This window comes from Trematomus bernacchii, unplaced genomic scaffold, assembly GCF_902827165.1.
Source record: "Trematomus bernacchii unplaced genomic scaffold, fTreBer1.1, whole genome shotgun sequence".
Taxonomy (NCBI): domain Eukaryota; kingdom Metazoa; phylum Chordata; class Actinopteri; order Perciformes; family Nototheniidae; genus Trematomus; species Trematomus bernacchii.
Genome location: NW_022987828.1, coordinates 13,241,400 through 13,264,109, shown reverse-complemented (window position 1 = coordinate 13,264,109; position 22,710 = coordinate 13,241,400). Strand labels below are relative to the sequence as shown.

Here is a 22,710-nt window from a genome sequence, read left to right as displayed (position 1 = left end):
GGTTTATGTTAATAATAATGATATTTTATTTTGTAAAATTGTTTACTATTGTGTGTCAAAATCTGAATTTATAAAGAAACTAGTAAACAAATATGAACAATACATCTAATTGCTTCCTGTAGTAGAGTGGAAGTACGAAGTAGTAACAACTGAAAATAGTCGGGTAAAGTACAAGTACCTCAAATGTGTGCTTAAGTCCAGTACTTGAGTAAATGTACTTAGTTACTTTCCACCACTGAGTAAAGGACAATATCTGAGTTTTTTTAACCACTGACTACAGCATATTTTTCCTGGCATAATGAAGCCACTCCTGCACAGATGGGGGCGGTCATGCTCTAAAAAGTTGTTGCATGGCACAAATGAAGGGAAAAGAAGAAGAAATCAATACCTTTGAATGTTGGATGCCGGATTGTTCTATCGTTATGTTCCTCTGGTCCAAGCGCTTTCAGACAGTGCTGTTTACACTTTACAGCACTGCAATGGACAGCGGTGCAGTAGTATCAGGTAACACTGCAACTTGTTAACGTGATTAGCTAGCTTAGCTAACTGCCATTCCAACTGGAGAGTTTACGGAAGTTTTCAGCTCACCTAAACAAATTGGGAATACAAATAATGGTCAAATTAGCACAACAACATGAAGACACACGCCGACTTGGTTTAAGTGGTGTCGTAATTCTCTCAAACGCCAATAAAATGCCCAGAAACGATAACAGTGGAAACGGTAGCTTACAGTTAACGCTACTTTATTTTACCCGTGTGAACTAGTACGTCGTAGTCAGCAGCAACCGCTGGGTGCAGTGTTACCTAGCAACGGCAGTGATTGACATGCCAACCGGTTGGCATATTCCTGACGATGCTGTACTTAACGATGAAAATGATACATATCAGTGGTGGAAAAAGTAAAGTAATACAACAATACAGTGTAAAAGTACTGTAGTAATAATGTTATTATAAAGAACCAAATTGTTAGCGCCAAAATGTACTTAAAATACCAAAAGTAGTACAGATGCAGCACCTGAAAATGGTGGACTGTTTTAAACTAACGTTTGTGTAATAAAACAATATATAATACTACATAATATTCATATTAGGTAGTTCATATACATGATAACAATCTGCACAGAACCTAAGTTACTAATAAATGTTATGGACTGAAAAGTGCTTTATTTCCTCTAAATATGTATCTGCCTAGTGGGTTAAATACTTAAAATAATAAAGTTGCATGGATTAGTATTCATTTTACTTAAGTAAAATACAAGTATATAAAAATGTACTTGCATTCCACCACTGTACACGCAACACATTAATCTTATACAGGTTTATGTAGCCATTGGCTACATGTGTCAACAGCAGAAACCATTTAACATGTTATAACTTGTATTAAAAGTGTAACATAATCTACCATTACATCTAACTACCTACCTAATCTGACTATAATGCAATTTTACCTCAATTTGTGTTTGATGTTCAGAAATGTTCCCAGAGTTTCCGGTTGATGTTGCTAATGTTAAAAAAGGGAAATATAATCGTAAATTGTTTAATGTATTAAAGAATAGCCTACCAGTTTCAGTTTGATCAAGCTTTAAACTTTTTTTTTTATAGAAAGAAAAAACAGATTTCAATACCAGATTTATTTGATATATTGTATGTTTCTTTTTGGTAGTGCTAATTAATGTTTGTACGGGATATAAATTGACTCACTTCATTATAGGTGCACTATAGCAGTGATTTCCCCTGATGACATCTAAATCAAAGGCTCAACTGGCCCCTCTGCCAAGGACAGAGATCCTTGCATATTGGGTGCTGTCCTTAGGCTCACATCTCTACTCTTTCTACCAACTTCACAGGTTCTCCAAAGGTAAGATAGATGGACAGACATCTGTATGATGGTTCAATGAACTTTAAAAGTTTAAGAAAATATAAACTGTTATTTCCTGGTTTGTACCTCAGAGCATGAAGCAGGATTAGAGAGAGGATTCCAGTTGGAAAAAGGCCTTGTCAAGGGTTTTAAAAGGGTAAGTTCAATGTTGAAATTACTGATCTAAAGCCCGATCTTTACCCACATTATTGTGCATCTCACTGAAAAAAATAAGTTTGTTTTGAGTTCATAGTGAGACACACTATTATGTGTCACGGAAAGCCTTTTAAAGTGTGTTTCAGTTTAGTTTTTCAAGTTTTTGAAAGGCATTAAAGGTGGGGTAGGTCATTTTGGAGAAACCAGCTCGAGTACGCTAGAATTTGAAAGTACACAACCGGAAAAAATCTGCCACTTCCTTACAGAGCCCCTCCTCCAACACACACGAACGCGCACATGACCAATGAATAGGGAGGGATGAAACCCTCTTTAATGGTCACACATGCAGAGCACACAGCACACACAGTGAAATTTGGCCTCTGCTTTTAACCCAGTACAAGGAGTCTAGTACTAGGAGCAGTGGGCAGCTATTGTACAGCGCCCGGGGAGCAATGGGAGTGGGGGGGGGAAAGGGGGTGTCCGGTGCCTTGCTCAAGGGCACCACGGCAGGGCAGGAGGTGAACTATGACAATGAGGGCACGAGATAAGTTTGTGCACAGATGGAAGGCTGACAGGCAGGTAGGCCATCCAGTTATTTTAGCCGGGCCGGCTATAAAATGATTGGTCGTGCTTTTTACACTACTACGGCTTCCACAGATGACATTTTTTTATGGATTTTTTGTCAAAGCACTTAAGACATTCATTGCTATCGGGATGTTAAGAGCATTCCATGGAATATAACAAAAAGTGTATCTCGAGCTGGTTTCTCAAACTTACCTACCCCACCTTTAATTAGTTTAATAAATGTAATTAAGGTGTGATTTAGAGTGCCATAATTAAGTATTTTTTTGTCAGGACCTTTCTGACTTTGAGTGGAGTTTCTGGACTGAATGGGCTAAGAAGTCTTTGCTGTGGACTCTAATTGGTCATGGCGTGATATCAAGATTGACCAGCATCTTTAATCCCAAGGTAGGAAACTGCTACCGAACTGTGAAGTGGAATATTGCTATCAGGGAAGAGATGACTCAATGCAACATCCTTTTTTTAATGTTTTTCTCTTGCAGCTTAGGGTGCCAGCACTCACCGTATATGGCCTCTTAGCAGCCAGCAGTGTGTTGGGGATTAAAGGTGTGAGCGTGCTGCTGGTACATGTGGGCCTGTCGTTTTCAGTGGCCCAATTACAAAAGCCTGCTCTGTCATGGTGCTGCAACCTTCTGCTGCTCTCCACACTTCACATCCATCCACTACAAGAGATCCAGGTAGGCTGTATGTCAAATGGATATGATTTGTTCCTGATTTTGGACGGATGACATCTAAAAATCATCTTTACATAGCAGAAACATTTAAATGTGTCTTTACTATTTTACTTGTAATGAAGGAAAAATACAGTCGGTCCTTTAAAGGATACAACGTATAAAATATGATGTGAATCTGCTACAAAGAATAAGCTATAAAGACAGGGTGGACAAAGTCTGTCATCTGTCTTGACCATCAAATTCACTTGAACTTACCATTTCTTTGTTGCAATGATACTGTCCATTTTTTTATTTCGATTTGATCATGCATACTAACTGTTTCATCTACCATTAATCTTCACTGCATGTCATATTTTCAAAGAACACAAGAGGGCACACAATAACAAGAATAAGGTTATAAGACAAAAGTGAAGTGAATTTTATTGAAAGGATACTACACTTGGTATTTCCAGTAATACCTGAGGATTAACGCATGTAAACACACAACAATGATAATTGACTGACAAAACAATATTTGAATTCAGTTTAGATTTGACTATAGGACTCAATTCAATGTATGTCTTCATTTATCTGTTATTATGAACACTGGTTCTTTTTTTATTTCAGTACATTTAGGGTTGTTTTATCTTCCTCCGGTTTTCATTTGCATGATATACATTGTATGAAAGGATCTATGAGCTGATTGACTGCCCAATTACTGTATTTACAGCTGGAAGGTAAAAACTGTTTGAATTGACTTGGGAAGGTTTAGAACAATTATATAAAATACCCTTTAACTGCACATTAGCTGACACATCAACATGGTTATAGCCAGGCAACTATGCTTGGAAATGTGAAATAGACCTGACAGACCTGTAAATGCTTCAAAAGATCTGCCTCCTTTGCTCAAACACGATTGCACACAGTTGCACACAGACTGAGTCCTATGTTTAACCACAATTCCCAATGCTGTTAAGCAGACCTAATTAAAAGTTGTCTCAAGCATATGCTTATTAGTAGGTCTTGACAGATCTTCATTTCCAGTTTTATGCTGTAATCTGCTAATGTTCCCCTTTTTAATGTGTCATATCTATAAGCATATAAGAACTATTTTTAAAAGTATATCTAAATTTAGTGTCAGACTGTCACTATTATATAAGGATTCCCTAGGAATGTGATGACAAATAATTGGCCTTCCTCTTTGTTACACAGAGAGGCTGGTATAAGACCGAGGAGGAGTACTATCTGCTCGTCTTCAGTGTCGCTGTCTGTGGACTTCGCCTCATCAGCTTCAGCCTGGAGCATTGCTGGAGCCCTGCAGACGGTGGTGGAGCTGTGCAGCTCGGCTGGTTGTTTTCATACACCTTCTATCATCCTTTTTTCTACAATGGACCCATTATCTCGTACAGAGACTACACTGAGCAGGTAAGAGTGTAAACAAAAGCAAATTAAACTGTTGAAATTGCCTCTTGTTACTGTCTGGAGGCGGCTGATTGCTTCTCCTAAGTGCAGGTGATCTCAGGTCACCTTTTTAAAAACATAGTAGACAATCAGTAGAGGGCCATTTATGAGAATTCTATCTTACATTTTTACCAGATTTGAAGAGGAATAGCTAACCCTTCATTTGATCCACTGTTATAATACTAACTTTTTATGCCTGCTTGTTTTTATACCCAACTTTGGAGTAGATTTATACGTGTTCATACTACATGGTTGCTCTTTTTTAAATCCTGGTGTTGTTCTTTTTGTAGTGAAGATGCAACCAGCAACCTTTAACAACAACTCACTTTCTGCATTTGCAGATGCGAAGGCCTGCTGAGGAGTGTGACGGGGACAAATCTGGTGTCATATACTTGTTGCTCAGATCAGGACGAATCATACTGTGGTGGTGCCTCGTGGAATACATGATCCATGTTATGTATATGCACTCCATCCAATCTAATGAGACATACTTAGAGATCCTCCCTCCCTGGGCCTTGGGTAAGTGTTTATGCTGTGTGTATTTTTGGCTGCTATGTACATTACTTTTAGCTTTAATGTTTACCAGCCACTTGAGACAGATGTTATGAAGGTGCAGAATTTAAAACATGTTACTCCCCCTTACCCCAAAGTGTTTAGTTGGCTTTAAAGGTCAGATATGCCGATAGGAGTTTTACTTAATGGTCTTGATTCGAGTTGTCATGCTCTGTGGTGTGATTGTGTTAAATAAAGTTACAGAATAGGTGTTTGTTGATAATGTATTTTTTTGCTTTTACATTGTTGTTTCCAAAATTTAAGAAATAATTGCCAAAGTTATAGTTTAAATCCTCTGTAAGGGCCCTGTGAGTCTTTGCAGGAAACATGACTTCTTTATTTTGGGGAGGTTTAAAGGTCCCATGTCAGATGGGGGTGCTGCAGCCCCCTCAGCACCCCCCCCTTCTCGCGTCCATTCGCGATGTCTCGCTGTCTCGCAGACCCCACGCAGCAACCAGGAAATGACACCAGTAAGCCAGCTCACACTGTCCGCTCCTCACAGCAGCGAGCCGCGCAACGTCCCGCCAACACGGCACCCAGACCCCACGCAGCATTCTCATCTGTTTGTCCTTACTGGTGTCATTTTCTGGTTGCTAACAAACGCCATTGTAACACATAATCACTGATGTTCCGCTGTAACGGTGGTGGACTCGTCAGAACAGAGTGGGCGAGCTGACCAATCAGAGCACAGTGGGCTCATAGGGAGGGGGGGGGGCAGGAGCTCCAACACGGCGTGTAGGACAGAGAGTGAAAACACATACTATACAGAGATGCTGTATGAGAAACCAATGTGAGTTTGGAAAATTGCACAATGTAAATCTATTCTAGTAGACCTCAACAATGGAATTATGATCAGTAGAAATGGCCATGTCATGGGACCTTTAAGTGATTTACTCAGGAGGACGCTGTGGTAGTAAATACTCTGCATGCACAGTCTTGTGTTGATCCTATTTTAGATGTGAAGCTCCTCTGGGATTTTCAAGTTTTATTACTTATCCATTCATTAATACAGTGATTTACTCACTCGCCGTTGTACTGCCTGCCCCCTCGTCGCCATAAACAGGTATAGAATCTGAATCGTTATAATTTACTGGCCTCCTTTTTGCAATTCAGCCTAACTGTTCTCAGCAGCTATTAAATGTCAGCACAATCTTTTGTTTGCCAAGTTCTACCTATTGATCCCTCCTTTGTTGCTCTTCCTGAGATCTCCTCCCTTTTTTCCTTATTAAAACAAGTGTTTCCCTTTCTTATAATAGAGGGTGTTGTATTATTTAAAAGTCGTGTCACGCAAATATAGTGAATTTGGGGTATACAAAACACCTGTTTTAAAACAAAAAAACAATAACTGCCCAGTTTATTCTAAAATAAAGTCCACAGTAGTGGTTTGCAGTCTGAAAAGCATCTGAGGAACTCTCATAAAATTATAATTTATTTATGGATAAGTATTCATTAGGGTTTAAAATGTAGCACATAGTACATCAGCTGCTGTTCCCAATGCCAACCAATACAATATACTTCAATAATTAATAAAGTGAGCTGAGCAGTTTGACAGTCATTGTTTATTTTTCTTAGTATACAACTATCCCTATCCTTAAAGAGCACTGTTCTTGATCATTTACATAATACATATGACTTTTCCCCCTCTCACAGGTGGTCTGGCGCTGGCCCTTGTCCAGTTTTTCTTTGTGAAGTATCTGGTGCTGTTCGGCTTTCCATCCATGCTGGCTTCTATGGATCAACTAGTTCCCCCAAAGCTCCCTCGCTGTGTCAGCATCATGTACAGTTTCACAGGGATGTGGAGGTAAGATCAAGCTGCAGAAACAATTCTAGTTACCCCTGACATAAATGTGCTATTATATTGGTCCCGCAGGATTCCCTCAGCGACAGGAGAGCTAGCATCCCTGGTATTCTTGAGGAAAAGGAAATGTCAAGAGCCTCAAGTGCTCACTGTGCTTTTGCAATAAGATTCAGACAGGGCCCCGATAATTGTGTCATTTTGTCATTACTGGCAATCAGAACAATACTGTAGGTCACCTCTGCACCAGGAACATTATATCATTCTTTCAGACTCAAGCTAAAATGGTTTGTTTTTTGCTGGGGTTGGTCCTACATTTGAAGGCTACATGTTGTTGTTTTTTGTTAAGTAAAAACAGCTAAGTAGTCTACAAAGTAAATCATGAAAAGAAAAACATTTGTGTGTTCAAAAAAATGAATAATCGCCAAATAGATTGCCACTTAAAATGTGTGTCAGAAGGGAAAATATTCTGTGAAAAAAGGTCATCTTCTCAGTAAAAAACGTAGGTCAAGCTAATTATATTGTTGTCTTGGTTTTTCTTGAATATTCAAAGTAAGAATTGGGCTCCAGACATCAGACTAATCCTAGGCCATTCAAAACTATTGATTGAAATCGTTTGGAGAGATAACCTTGGTAGCCTTTTACAGAAGTAGACTAGATAAAAAGGAAACAGAAATCTTTAACTTAATATTTCTCCATTAAACCACATAATAATCGAAATAAATGAAATGTCAAACAGTTGTGTCCATTAAATCAACGAAAAACCAACTTCAAATGAGGCGGAAATCAATTGTCCCTTAATTAAATAAACTGTCCATGGAGCATTGAGCAGGGGAAAAGGGCAAAAATAGATGCAATTAGGGTGAGGGCACATTAACATGAAGCAGGAGAATATGAGAAGCCTGGAGACAGGAAGGAGACATACCTTACTTTAGGTCCAACAGCAGGTCAAAGAGGGAGTTGGAAAAGCTTAATCCAAACCTGCTCCAAGGATAAATACATTATAATCCCATGAAATCCAGCTGCTACATAGAATAACTGCTACTCTACTTTTATATATGTCACTTTTAGTCATTTGGATAAGCGGAGATCTCCAGAAACTAAAACTTAGTTATCTCCTTACTCTCCTTACTTTCTGATCTCCTCCATGCTTTTGCTAGATGTTTCCCTTCCCTCTGCTCACAGGTGTGTCTGATTTATCTCCTCCCCTTCCTGTGCAGGTTGAAAAGGGCTATTTCCCACGTTTTCTGTCCCTCCTTTATGCCACACTCATTAAGCATGAGATTGTGGAAACACACACATCATACAGTTATTTCTGTCCCACCTACCTCTTTAAAAGTAAATGTCATGGTAATTGTAAAATGTGATGAAGCTCATTTAACACTTTCACTTCCAAGCGAAGGACTATGCCTGGTTCATGCTGAAGGGGTCACACTTGCTCAAGTTAAAGGAACACACACATTGCAGTACTGCTTGTTATATTGGGATAAAGTACCTTAATCAGCAAGAATTCAAGTATAGAAAGACAGCGAAGACACTGCTTTAAATAGTATTCAGGTCAGTCAGGTAAAACAAATGGGGAACATTTTGTGTCATTTGTGTTTAAATATTTAGCACACAGAAAATAGGTACTGCTGACACACTGTGAACTATGCTGTAATATACACCATTACCAGTTCATTAAATACAACTGAATAAAACCAGTCGACTGTAATACAACATCCTACAATAAATCCTACCTTGAATATAACTTTATTAAAATGCAATATAATTTATGCTTCAGTTTGTGGAGCTGTTAAACATTAAACTGACAGCTGTTTCTATTACATTGTCCACCCTAATTACATTTATTAGAGGATGCTAAATAACTCAAATGTCTCTTAGTATAATACATTACAGCTTAACTGTATCACAAACTACATCCTCCAAAATATAATAGTGAAGCTATATAGCACACAGTGAATTTGAAAATGTGGATGATACATTTATATTAAAGTTAAATAAACATCCTTTTAAAATGATAAACTTCATGAAGGCAGGATTTGTTGCATTAGATTGCATTAGTTTTAGCTGGATATACCTAATAAACTGGCAACTGACCGAGAGTGTGAACAAGGCTTAGACTGAACCAACATGCAAGTAAATGCAGACCTCCTTTGATACCATAACATTATAACATTATGCACCATGACATCAAGTCAAATTCCTCGTACGTGTCAACCTACCTGGTAATAAAGCTGATTCTGATATACACATCAGTGCTACTGTGAGAAAAATCAGTCTCCCTTATGGTTATACTTTGCAATTACCATGCAGGAAATATTTTTCTGCCACTTTCTTACAGCAAACATCCTCTGTTCCTTTAGTTCATTAACATTGAGAAACTGCTCTCTTAACTCAGAGCCCATACAATTGAGATGGAAGGCAGTGTATTCGGTTTTGCAGTAAGAATGCGGATCAACCAATGTGCTGACACCGATGCACTCCAATCCGGCCCGTGTGCTGAGCTGGTCAATGTTGACAACATTGATGGAATGCATAAAGCTGTCCACTGACATCATTCGCAAACAGCCTCAGTTTACATGCAGCACAACACAAACAAACACTTTTTCTAATCATCTTAATGACAAAGAGCATGCAAGGCCCAGTTTATATAAGGCCCAGTGCTCAGGTGTTTCTCACTCTGTGCTTTATTATTATGTAAATGTGAGACTCAATATTCATTTCTCTTTTCCTTTTTTTTTTCACTCTCAGGCACTTTGACGCCGGTCTGTATCGATGGCTCATCAGGTAAGAGGCACTTCATGAGTGGTGGACGGACTAATTCAGATGTTAATGACTACTTAAAATGTAAAAATGCTATCTAAATCAAATAACAACTCTTGAATAACCTATCTATCTATCTATCTATCTATCTATCTATCTATCTATCTATCTATCTATCTATCTATCTATCTATCTATCTATCTATCTATCTATCTATCTATCTATCTATCTATCTATCTATCTATCTATCTATCTATCTATCTATCTATCTATCTATCTATCTATCTATCTATCTATCTATCTATCTATCTATCTATCTATCTATCTATCTATCTATCTATCCGTCCGTCTGTCTATCTATCTATCTATATCCACCTATCCTTCCATCTATGTTGGTCTGTCTGTCTATCTATATCTAGCTTCTATCCATCTATCTTTTTATATATCTTTCTATCCATCTATCTGTCTATCTATCTATCCGTCTATCTACCTATCTAGCTCGTGTTTACTCATACTGTATGTGTTATTAATCGCACACTTACTATTAAGAGCTTGTTTCCTGCGGGGCATTGAACTTGTCAGTTGTATAACCTTTAAAAAGGTGCCACTCTCCAGCTGCCTGCCTGCGTGTTTTATCATAATGGACGAGGACGCCTCATTTGCATGAAGGCTTTCTCATGATTATGAGGTTGGCTGTTGTTGGTGAATAGTTCTTCTGTTGTGTTACCGTTTCCGCACCCTGGAGAAATGCCTCCTTGTTTAATATGTGCATACGTAATTGTGTGTTTGCTCACTTGTACTTTGGACAACGCTGTTATTAGTTTGTCTACTTTTTAATGATGCACACTTGGATAAACGCAGCCTATTGGGAGGTTATGGTCCGCTTGCTAGAGGCAGGTTGCTACATCAAGGCGATGCCACAGTTGCACGCTTGTCAGAAAACACAGTGCTATCCGGTGTAAAATGTTCCCTTGTCTCGGTTTTTGTTTGCTAATTAGTTTTTGTGTTGACACTTATGACGTACATGTACACCTGCTCTTCAGAAGGTAAAGATGAGTTTAGAATTAAATTCAGCATATCAGATGGCTAAAAAGGCTCCAATTAATCGGCAAAAAAACCTCATTTAAATTGCAAATGCTAGTTTCCATTTTAATCCATTGGAAATTGTTTTCTCCCGCCTAATGGCATCACTTGCAATTATGCAACTGCTGATGCAAAATTATACACATGACACAATGCCCCGACGTTCCTTCTAGTGAAAGCGCTTTTAAAGAGGTTTTAATGGAGTTCTGAAATTCTGTTGAAATTGTCTGAAGAGCGCTAGATGAGAGCGTAGGTGTTAAATGATGTGCTCTACATGACTCACTGACACCCCGTCTCCCTGGGCAGCTAAGTGGCTCATTCTTCACCATTCCTGAAGGCTTTCTGCATTTATTCTGCTCAGGTTCTCTGTTTTATACACTTATCAGACAACTAAAGAGCTCTTAATGGTGGTATTGCTGCTATGGATGAGGAGATCTGGGAGAAAATATGTGAAAATTAATAAGTGGAGGCTTGGATTGAGCCTGGAAGGGGTATGATTGCACTTAAAGATGACAACAAATTGATAAAAGTCACTTTTTCACTACATGGGACATGTTATGACAAAATGACCAAACTCAGTCTAGGAAGTGCGCTACATTTGACCTGTAGCGCAAATATTGAGGACCACCAAAAATCATGTGATTTTAGAGTTTTCTTCCCAAATTATTACCCGGTTCTTACTAATGTTTTGGTTACAGCTAAAGCTTCTGTTAATTCTGACTGTAACAACTTTATATCATAAAAACCTCACCTTTTCAGTGCTTATGCACATCATTGTGTATCTTGTGTGCCTACAAACCCACAGCTGTAATATTGGAGTCAGAAAAAAAGGGATTTTAAATGGGATATTGTGTTTTCCCTTACCTGTAGTGGGTTTTTGTGTGTGTAAATGGTCTGTAACGGCTACATTTCTCTCCCACACACATGCCTCCATTGGACTTTTTTGTTTATGTAACATAGTGACATCACTACATAACACCCACGTTCCTGACTAGCGCTTCAACACATTGTACGTGATAGGCTAATGGGCGGGACATCTCTGAACGGTTGACCAATCACCAAAGAGCCAGTTAGCTATCCAATCAGAGCAGACAGAGGGTGAAAGAGGTGCTGCAGCACAGGCAGTATGAGAAAAATAAATACCTTTTTGAACATTAAAGCATGTAAACATGTCACAGAAGAGGCAAAAAAATAAATATGAACCTGAAAATGAGCATAATATGGCCCTTTTAACACACTATACAGATTTAGATTGTTCCCCTCATATGTCACATACACGCTCATTCGAATATACCGCCTCACATGTAAGTATTTCCACCCACGACTTAGCAACCACCTTTTCCAAAGACGCACCATTATTTTTTTTCATAGAGCCAATCACGGACCACAGACTGGGCTTTTCCAGAAGGGGGGCTTTAAGAGGCAGCCATCAGACAGAGTGTTCAGACAGAGGGGTGAACACAGGTACATTCAGACAGAAAGAGAAAAATAATGTGTTTTTTCAACATATAAAAGCTTATAAAGATGTTCTAGTACAATCCCAGAATACACGCATGAACTAGACATATTAGCATAATTATTGCCCTTTAAAGCAAGGAACAAAAGTACACTGTGTTTCTGTATTAAAGCACAGAAACAGACAATAACAGTTGCAAGACTAATTCCTCCTGCCAGTCTCTGAACCTTGTCTGCATGTTGTCTGCACCATCTGCTTGAAATAGTAAAGTGTTACATAACAAATTGATTACTCACTCACACATTCATGTACATCTCCAAATGCTCAAAGTTTGATTACCATCTGTTTAGGATCCATCTACATCTCGCTAATTTAAATATACGGATGGGTTCTCAGTGTGTTTAGGTATTCAGTTTGCTCTTGCCCTAACACTCTGGTTCCTCTCCATCTGTTTCTACTTTCATCCTGCATCCAAGCTAGCCACTCTATTTAAGGCTCAGAAAATGCTGGCTCATCTTTCAGTCAGGAACATTGATTATCCACAGGGTGGCTGAGATAATTAGTTCCCAGCTCAGCAACACTAGACATAACGTGATGTTTGTTTTCGAAGTGTGCTGGAGTGATGTAGCATGAAACAGAGGAGCTTCTCTCAATATCTGAGGCCATTTCTCTTCACAGCATGCACCACAATCTTTACTGATTGATGGGATATTATACGCATCATGTGGGCTATTTTTATCACTGCATGAAGTGTAATCTCATTAAACCACAGTAGTGGGTTATGAGATAGATATTTGCTTGTTTTATTGAACCAATATGTTGAAATCTGACATTATCCAACCAAAACAAGACCTCACTAGAGTTATGGAAGACACAAATCAATTTGACAAAGAAAATGGGTTAACTATGTGTCATGGTTTTGGTGCAAATCACAGAAACCACTCTGGAATCATTAACCCAGTTGCAGCGTTATTAACAACTTGATATGATTGATATTCCCGAAAGTGCCTCTATTTTTGCACCACACGTCAAAGCAATGATGAGCAAAGACCAATGAACATGGCATGAACATGAGTATTCTTTGCAATTCTTTGGTGCAATGTGGGGCCATTTACAACTTAACTTCTCCAGTATGTGTGTCCTGCCCTCACGAAAGATCTGTCTGTTACCATCCCTGTTTTGTTTTTTTCATTTCTGATCTTCTGCTACATTATTAAGCATCCAAACCTCTCAGGTCTTCTGGCACTGGTCGGCTTTTTGTCGCCAGAGTCAAAACCAAACATGGAGAAGCAGCGTTCAGTGATTATACTCCATAAATCTGGAACAAACTACCATTAAAGTGCAGGTCCGCTGCAACTCTCACTTCTTTGAAATCAAGGCTGAAGACTTCTCTTTTGCCGCTGCTTTTGATTAAACCCAATACTTTTTATATCTTACACTGCACTGTAACTCTTATTCTTGTATTTTATACCCATCTTATTCTATTTTATTGGTTTTTAATGGCTGTCATTTTATAAAGAGTTACTATTGCATTATGTTTTTCTTATGTAAATGTTTTTCATTTTTGTGAAGCACATTGCCTTGAAGTGTGCTATATACAAGAAATGTGCCTTGTCTTGTGTTGGCCAGGTCATTACTTTAAAGGTCACCTATTATGCACTTTTTCATGTCTTTTATACATAAATATGTGTCCCCTCTGTGTTGAGAGACTCAGAAAGTTTCAGGAAAAATATCCTCTCTCTTTTTGTCCTGATCTATCAATATAAAAACCTGTCTGAAAATTAGCTGATCAGTTTTTGGCCACTTCGTGATGTCACAAGGTTTTTTGGGGTTGTGTAACCATTAGCCAATAACCAACCAAGGTAACACCGCCCACGTGATCTGTTTGGTATGTCGAGCCAAACACTTCGGAGATCAATCTGAGACCTATAATGTATTTTTGAAAAATAATATAATGGGGGACCTTAAAAGAGCTATTGCTTGATTCTAATTGTGTCTAGAGATGTATTCTTTACTGTTATGTACTCATGTTTCCAGATACATCTACGTGCCGCTGGGAGGTTCTCGCCACGGTCTTCTTTACCAAATGTTATCCACTGGCCTTGCGTTCGGGTTCGTCTGCCTGTGGCACGGCGGCCATGACTACTTGCGATACTGGGCCCTGATGAATTGGGTCGGAGTTGTGGTGGAAAACACACTGAAATCTGTCTTTGCCTCATCTTACATTCACTCCATTGTTGTGAGTTTGGATTCCAATTAAAGTCAGTGACAGTTCAGATGTGTGAGCATGATGAAATATTTCCTGTAGCTAGAAATAAAGGGGTCATGTAAACTGATTTAATAAGAGATAATGCCTGGAGCTGCTGCAGTAAGTACAGACGAGAGACAAACTGGTTGGAAGCGGTCATATCTAATTGACATGTACAGTCCAACGGCCAACATTAATGTGAGTTAAAGTCTGTTTCCAATACGTTAACAATCTACATGTTCAGGCTATTCTTGCTTCTTTGGCCTCTAATGAAGTCTGAAGGCACATTGTAATTCTTCTAGTTTATGGTTGCAGAGTTCATTAGTACTTTACGGCTCTCAGTTTCTCAGATTTACGTTGCAAATCTTTTGTTTCTCTCTTTTTTGTTTACTGATTTCCCAGGAGCGACATTTCTCTCCGGCGATGGAGAGGCGTTGCATTGCCCTTCTCTCTGCCTTCTCCACCGCCATGCTCATCCTCTCTAATCTGGTGTTCCTCGGGGGGATACATGTTGGCAGAATCTTCTGGAAGCGTGTCTTCATTCAAGGTAAGTCCATTTCCACAAAGCTTTTACAACTTGATGTCTATGTGCTTTTTAGTAGGCAGGATTTTGGCATTTATACTTTTATAAAATTCTTCAAGGGGGAAAATATTCGACAACTTGGTTGAGTGTCGCAATAACTATATTGCTTCATTATAATTATAAATAAACAGATCTCTTTATGATTCTATGATACAACAAATATGTTGCTGAATTAAAATTAATTAAAGGCAAATATTTCCATGAAAATTAAACATTGAACTAAAATCAAAAGGCACCAATGAAAAAATAATATTGGTTAAACATGTTTTGAGGTACTGTGAGTTGTATTGTAGTACATTTCAACTTCTCCTTCACAGGGATGTAAACTTGTCACCTTTCGGCGAAATTCGCCGTTTTGAATCCAAAATAGGTCGTTTGTGTGATTCATGTAGATCTGCAATAAAAATATTTTTGGGGTATGGGGGGAGGGTCTGGGACCCGGAGTAATCTGCGGCCGCGAGCTGTTATGTGCCATCACGCATGGTGTTCTTTTTTTATATATTATAATGAAGCGCGAGCTGTGTGCTCGAGTCTTCCTGCCTGTCGACTCTGCTCATGGATGTATAATAAGGCTCTGCTGCTCCGGGATGAGGGTCTAGCTTCAGCAGCTACATTACCTACGGGTGCGTTCGTTAATATTAACTGTGCGGTCCGGAGTCACTGTGGCACAGACTGGACCGCTGTCGGAGCGGCAGAGCGTGATGTGCACTGAAAAGTGTTCCTGTCGCAATATTATCGTTGAGCTAGCTAACTAGCATACATTGTCACTATCTGCTAACGTTAGCTTTAGCCTTCGTTTTCAAATAGTTTTTTTCATAGGCTATAAACGGAGGTGGTATAAGTATATATCTTGTACTTGAGTAAAAGTAGAAGCACTCAGATCTTGTACTAGAGTAAAAGTAGAAGTACTCAGATATTGTACTAGAGTAAAAGTAGAAGTAGGCCTACTCAGGTCTTGTACTTGAGTAAAAGTAGAAGTACTCAGGTCTTGTACTTGAGTAAAAGTAGAAGTACTCAGGTCTTGTACTTGAGTAAAAGTAGAAGTACTCAGGTCTTGTACTTTAGAAGTAGAAGTCCTGCATTCAAAATGTTCCTCAAGTAAAAGTAGAAAAGTATTATCATCAAAATATAGTTAAAGTAGCGACAGTAAAAGTAGTCATTGTGCAGATTGGTCCATTTCAGAATAATATATATGATATGTTTTATAATTATTGATCATTAAAGTGTTCTCAAAGCTGGTAAAGGTGCAGCTAGTTTGAATGACTTTGTATACTGCAGGGTAGCTTGTGAATTTACTCCAGGTGGAACTAAAGTCTGATTTAACACTTGATTATATTTCACATCATTCATCCACATCTGTAAAGTAACTAAAGCTATTAAATACATGTAGTGGAGTAGAAGTACACCATTTACCTCTGAACTGTAGTGGAGTAGAAGAACAAAGTAGCAACACATTGAAATACTTAAATAAAGTACAAGTATCTCAAAATTGTACCCAAGTATAGTACTTGTTGAGTTTATGAACTTAGTTACTTTACACCACTGGCTATACAGATAGAAAGACTAAGCCTTGCACAGAGGCATGAAAATACATTTTCAAAATGCTCAACAGTGTTGCCAAAATTATAAACTGACTGCTACACAATTCATATAAATGCTTTTATACATTTCTATTAGATGTGACCCTTTGGCGTTTCTGTTATTATTAACTGCTTTAGTTGTTCTGACTGCTAAAATCCTCTGTTATTCCTCATTTTAAAGCCGATATTCCGTGGGGTCGGGGGGCTTGGATCCTTGTCACCTTTTTCATACCTGATGAGTTTGCATCCCTGCCTTCAGTAGTGAAAGCAGCTAAAAATAGTATGGTTAAAGTTAAAATAAGAGACAACTTGCATACATGTAGTTTATACATACACTGATTATAATAAAGTGACGATATATTACGCAGTGTTTTCAGTGGATGTTGAGGCTCGGGTTGTACTGGGACTAATTGTGCCTCTGTATGGGCGAACTCTCCTGATGGAGAGACATCTGCTAAGTGGTTGTGCCAGTCCCTGTTTCACCCGCTGTGTCTTTATTTGGCTCATTTGGTACCTAAAGCGAGATGGCAGGCCCTCCTGAAAGCCTGCCTCCTCGTGATAAGCAGCCTGAGCTGCAGACGCCGCTGGGTCGGGCGCAGAGTCAGTGCTGATACTTCACCGTATAATAGAGTGATATAAACGTATCAACAACAACTGTTATTTAATGCTGAATTCATAGTTTAGTCCTTTCTAAAGCAGACTTACGTTTTTTGGCAACAGGGGAAGTGAAACAAGCTGTAAACACTTTTATAAAGTTGGTGTTTGCCTGTTTACACATCCAGCAGACCCAGAACAGCATTAGCATTTATGTTCTGTTAATGTCGTACAGTCTTTGGGCCTCTCCAAATGATGCCTAAACAGCCCGTAGCAGATCATATTCCAGTCAGCAGTTTAGTTTTTTTCAGCCTCACAGCAAATTGTGTGGAACATTATGCTTCTTCCTGTAGACTTGGTGTAAATAAGTTAAGAGAAACCTAAAAATAAGAGCAGGGTGTTATAAAATACCATCTCTATTGTAAATTATTCAGAGTTAGACCTAGAAACTAAACTGTGAATCTCAGTTTGCCTTTAAGGAGATCATTTGGACCATTAAAATACAAAAATAAAGATCCAAAAAGGGCAATGCCTGATGCTTATTTAAAATGTTTAAATAGACCATTGAACAAACCACTTATTAATCGTGTTTCTTTTCCCTCAGTACAGATTTTATTCTTTTAAATTTAACTGTAATGGATCCACCAGAAATGCCTGTAGCCATTACTGCATAATATCCCACCGAGGGCTAGCGCTGCTTTGCTTCATTAACATGAGATCAATGCTTTTAAATCAGCCTGTCTGCGATGTATACTGGTGCAGGCAGAAGCGTAAATGCACTCTTTGACTTCTCTGGTGGTAAATCTTTCTTTCACCATCTAAGAAAAATGGTCTTTATAGTATTATATGTTCGTAAGGATATGGGTTTGTTATTTCACATGCCACCCAGAAGCCCCAATGTTTGATTATTTTAGAGACATAATGCTGGGTCACAGAGTTGTTAAAATGGTATCATACTAGTAGACAGTGTGTAGTATTAAATACAAAGTGTGAATCATAACAGCAAATTGTGAAAGCTAGAATTAAAACGTTTTTATGCAGACTGTTGAGTAGCGCTTTTATTACTTTTTGGTCATAAATCAGTGAACCCCTTTACATCGATTTACTTCCAACTCTTGTTATCCAGTACTATAAATTATCCTAGAAAAATAGGAGGTCTTTTAAATGTTGCTGTTTTGTCACAGCTTTTCTAATTCGATACTTGAAAAATTTGCATGAAAATGTGTTCTTGGAAACATGGCTAGTCAAAATGCTAGCATGATGATGTTTAGCAGGTTTAAAGGCTAGCATTAGCCACTAGCACTAAACATGAAATACAGCTAAGGGTGATGGGTGTGTCATTTGTCTTGTGTACATATACAGGATGTATAAACAGTGAAATTACAACGTTGACCTGATGATGCCAAAGGATGAAAAAGCATGGGTCACTAAAGCAAACATAGTTCTTCCTGGAGGAAACATGAACAGATGAAAAATGATTAATGTCGATTCATCCCAAATTACAGACGAAAAGACAAACAGAGACTCAAATGGCAAAAGAAACCTCACATTTACTTATTTGCAAGTCCTTGTTTTCTCAGGCTAGTGATAATGTAAAATATACCAAGTAGCACAGTCCTTCTGATCACTTTGCAGTTTGATATTAGTTTTGAGTTGCCTCTGCACGTGGTCTTTCCCCCTCACATGAACACGAAGCACTCTGTTAATCAAGTGGCAGAGAAACTGGTTTAATTACAGCAGTGGTTGATTAGAGTCATAGTAACATGAGTCTGAAGGAGATGTAATTGTGTTCACTGTCTTTGCCAGGATTGAGTAATTAGCAGCAGCAAAAACTTGTTCCAAAAGATCAAGTAGATCCTACGATTTCTCATTTGTGACCACAAGGTACTCACATTTGACTAGTTGCGTGTGCTTTTTCTTAAAGTTCTGCTTTCTCTGTTAGTTTTAAATCAGATGGATGGACAATATATTGAACACTGAGGGCTTTAATGAAACATATGCAAATATAAAACACCTGAAGGGCCACAAACTAAAAGGCTTTGTATGATTTATTTAGATATCAGAAATGCATAATATTATAAATTCCTTATGAACATGTAAAATGTCAAAAAAAATGTATGCTATTTTTATGCATACTTAGGTCTGTGTTATAGCAGTACTTCACAGCACAAAGCTTTCCTCCAGCATAAAAAGATGCATAATAAAAAGTCTGGCTTCTCCAGGCTCAGCCCATGTAACCTTTCTCTCCCGCAGACAGGAGCCGGACAGTACAGCTGTGCACAAAGCAGCCCGTGTGTATGTGAATGAGATTTTGACATGAATGGAAAAGAATAGACCATTGAAAAGCATTGTGGGTGCAGGTGCAAGCTGCTGGGATAATCTGGAGGAAAGCCAGTTTAGGAGGAGGCGCAGACAGCTGTGCTTACCTGCCAGCTCGACCAACCAAGACGCTGCTATAAATAGAAAAATGGAATAACTGTAAAACAACACGGAAGAGCCGGGATAACTAAGCAAACTACTACTACTACTGCCTGTCGGTGAAGCTATTGTGAAATACAGCTCTGGAGAGACCACTGCAAATGTATCACTTATCTGGTTTTACTATTGATAGATATATGTTTGAGTAAAATTAAAATGTTTGTGTTCTCTAAACCCCAGACAACAATGGATGGTAAGACGCCATTAAACAAAGCCGAGCTGCTTGAATTTGTTTCGCCAGGAGTGGCAACAAGTCAGACAACAGCAATGTGACAAACAGATGAAGAGGAGGCCAACAATAATGAAAGATTGTTAATCAGGGTTATTCCACCAGTTACTAAACTCTTCCTAGGTTGAAACATAAGTACTGTGGTGTCTAAAAATGAATATAACAGGTTTTCTTTGTATTACTCAATCTGAAACTATTGCTTTCTTGATCATTTTATCTCATTTGCTGCAAGACAATAATTCAAAAATTCATTTTAATCAAACACTTACCGATAAATAATAAAACCGGATAAACTGATTACCTAATTTTGCAATCATCTCATATTTTTTCATGCTCTTTAATTAGTAACCCCCAAAAAGCATCTGTGCATAGCAGTCTAATCATTTACAAATTAATGATATGAGTACATTTGTTTTCTTTACATTTCAGGTTGGTCCACCATTGCCCTGCCTATGCTGGCTTTCCTCTACTGCTTTGCTCAGATTGGACTGGAGTGGACTTCTCGCCCACCATGAGTCACCTTGACTTTGTATCGGAGGCAGAATCCCCCGAATGCGACCTGCTGAGTCCGGAGCCTTGTCCTCACCAGACAGAGGCTCTGTGGCACACCTGGCTCTCCTCCACAGAGCGTCCTAAACCTGGCTGAATGCAGCTGAGCAGACACTTTTACAACCGGCAAGGCCGTGCAAAATCTGCCTGTAAGCTAAGACTTAAAGGATCACTGCGGATTCTCTCTGAGGAGTTTCGTGGAAAATGAAAGTGCACATAAGCTGTAATTGACTGAAATTCAGGGCATTTCCAATATGAGCCCTCACAGTGTCAAAGCATGTTTTCTACACAATAAACTACACTGAATCACTGTTATTCTAAGAAACTGTAAATTCAAATATGGACCCTAAATCTGTTTGGTTATATGACTTTGATAAAGTATTGCTTAGTGGTGCGGTAAACCGGAGAAATGCTAATTTCTAATTTACCGTCCTCCTTTAGCTCGCCACTAAAGCGTTTGTTTATTCAGAGGAAAACAAAAGGCACAGAATGCTGAATAGAGCAGCAGGGAACCTGATCAATGTCATTATTCCACTTACAGATGCAATTTAGGTAAAGTAGGATGACACTAATATTTATAGATGTATTTTTTAAACACTTCCGATGGACTACTAACTTTTCTTTCAGCACAGTAACAATGATAGATGGCATTTATCCACTGGAATGCAGATAAAAGGAAAATAAACAAGTTCCTCATTTCTGTCAACTGTTTAATGCCTAGTCATTATATATATCCATCTATCTTATAACGGATAACCATCCTGTACCTGATGAAACGATTCATTCACATGTTCATGTCCCAGCTGTGTTTATGTCCAAACAAGTCAGGAATGTTGTGGGGTATTTTAAAGGGGTTAACCTACTGCCCTGTATTTGAGAAACTGAGGCATGACAACTATCTTAAGTAAAGGGTTAGAGCTGGGATTCATAGACATAAAAAAAAGAAAAGAATATCACAAGTCTTTCCTTTTTAAGAGAGGTTGAAATTGATGGTAAACAATTGAGGGGTAAAGCCTGAGTAGAGTCAATTAACCAATTAGTCGATCTACAGGAAAATAATCGTTAACTATTTTTGAAAAAAAAATTCTGCTTAATTATTGTAAACTAAATTTGATGACTGACATTTTTACTGTATATTGATATGATTATACACCAAAAGATCTATGAGTCGAGAAAAGAATCTGCAGTTTAATTGAATTTAACAATATGAATTGGCAGTTCTGTTCAGAGTCATTAGGTGAATTGATGTGATGTGATGGTTGCAAAATCCTTTAACTTAATTTCGACCAATTCAGTTTATTTTCACCCCAACAGAACATAATGAACAACTTTGACGATAAATTACACATCTTAAAAGCTTTCACATTTAAATTCAGATCAGAATAAATAATTTAGTCTGTAATCCAGTGGGGGATGGCTAAATAGTCAACAGTTTTGAAGACAAACTCCATGTCTGGGTAAGTAACAGAAAGCTGCTTTGAAAGGCTTATCTGTGTTGTTGTTTTTGGTCTTTTGAGCTTAGAAAGTGTGATGTGGCAAAAACAATCTGATCCTCTTACTATTCACAGTGCACAGGGCATCTCCAGGGCAAGGCATCCAAGGAGATACATTTCAGATCGAGATCGAGTGTTTTTTAAATCATTACTGACTGATTCATCATTAACAAAAAACTCATGTTGCCTGTGGTCCTCTTATTATTATTGCAGCAACAACAATTGACCTGTTCCCAAGGTTTCTATGTTCCTGTGTGTATCAGTGAACTGTCCTTCCTGCAAAGGTCTGTAATTGTAATCTTGATCAGCAGGAATAAAGCGTTGTGGTTGAAATTCTTGCAATAAACGTCAAAGGGTTGTCCTTCAGAGTCTCATCTTTTGCAGAAGAGGCAGCATACAGAGAGCAATGTCTGCACTGCCAAATACAACGACTTCTGAATAGTATGCTTACTTACAGTTTTAAAGATACATGCCCAGTGATGAGATAACTGACACATGTTCATGTCAAGTGCCACCCCCTGACCGGTCACAACAAAGAGCTGATATCTTAACCAAGATTAAGATATGTTTCGATCTGATGTTATTTTACATGGC

At 38.5% G+C, this 22,710-nt stretch overlaps 1 protein-coding gene across 1 annotated transcript; it reads left to right on the top strand.

Annotated features, from left to right (window-relative positions):
- Window positions 1-403: 403 nt before the first annotated feature.
- On the top strand, window positions 404-20,933 carry hhat (hedgehog acyltransferase). The gene is made up of 12 exons (XM_034152371.1): window positions 404-504; window positions 1,712-1,858; window positions 1,951-2,015; window positions 2,870-2,983; window positions 3,079-3,273; window positions 4,462-4,674; window positions 5,052-5,229; window positions 6,913-7,063; window positions 9,812-9,847; window positions 14,400-14,601; window positions 15,013-15,157; window positions 20,504-20,933. Exons 2-12 carry the CDS (start codon window positions 1,738-1,740, stop codon window positions 20,587-20,589), a joined length of 1,506 nt encoding a protein of 501 aa, XP_034008262.1. The 5' UTR covers window positions 404-504; window positions 1,712-1,737; the 3' UTR covers window positions 20,590-20,933.
- Window positions 20,934-22,710: the final 1,777 nt, after the last annotated feature.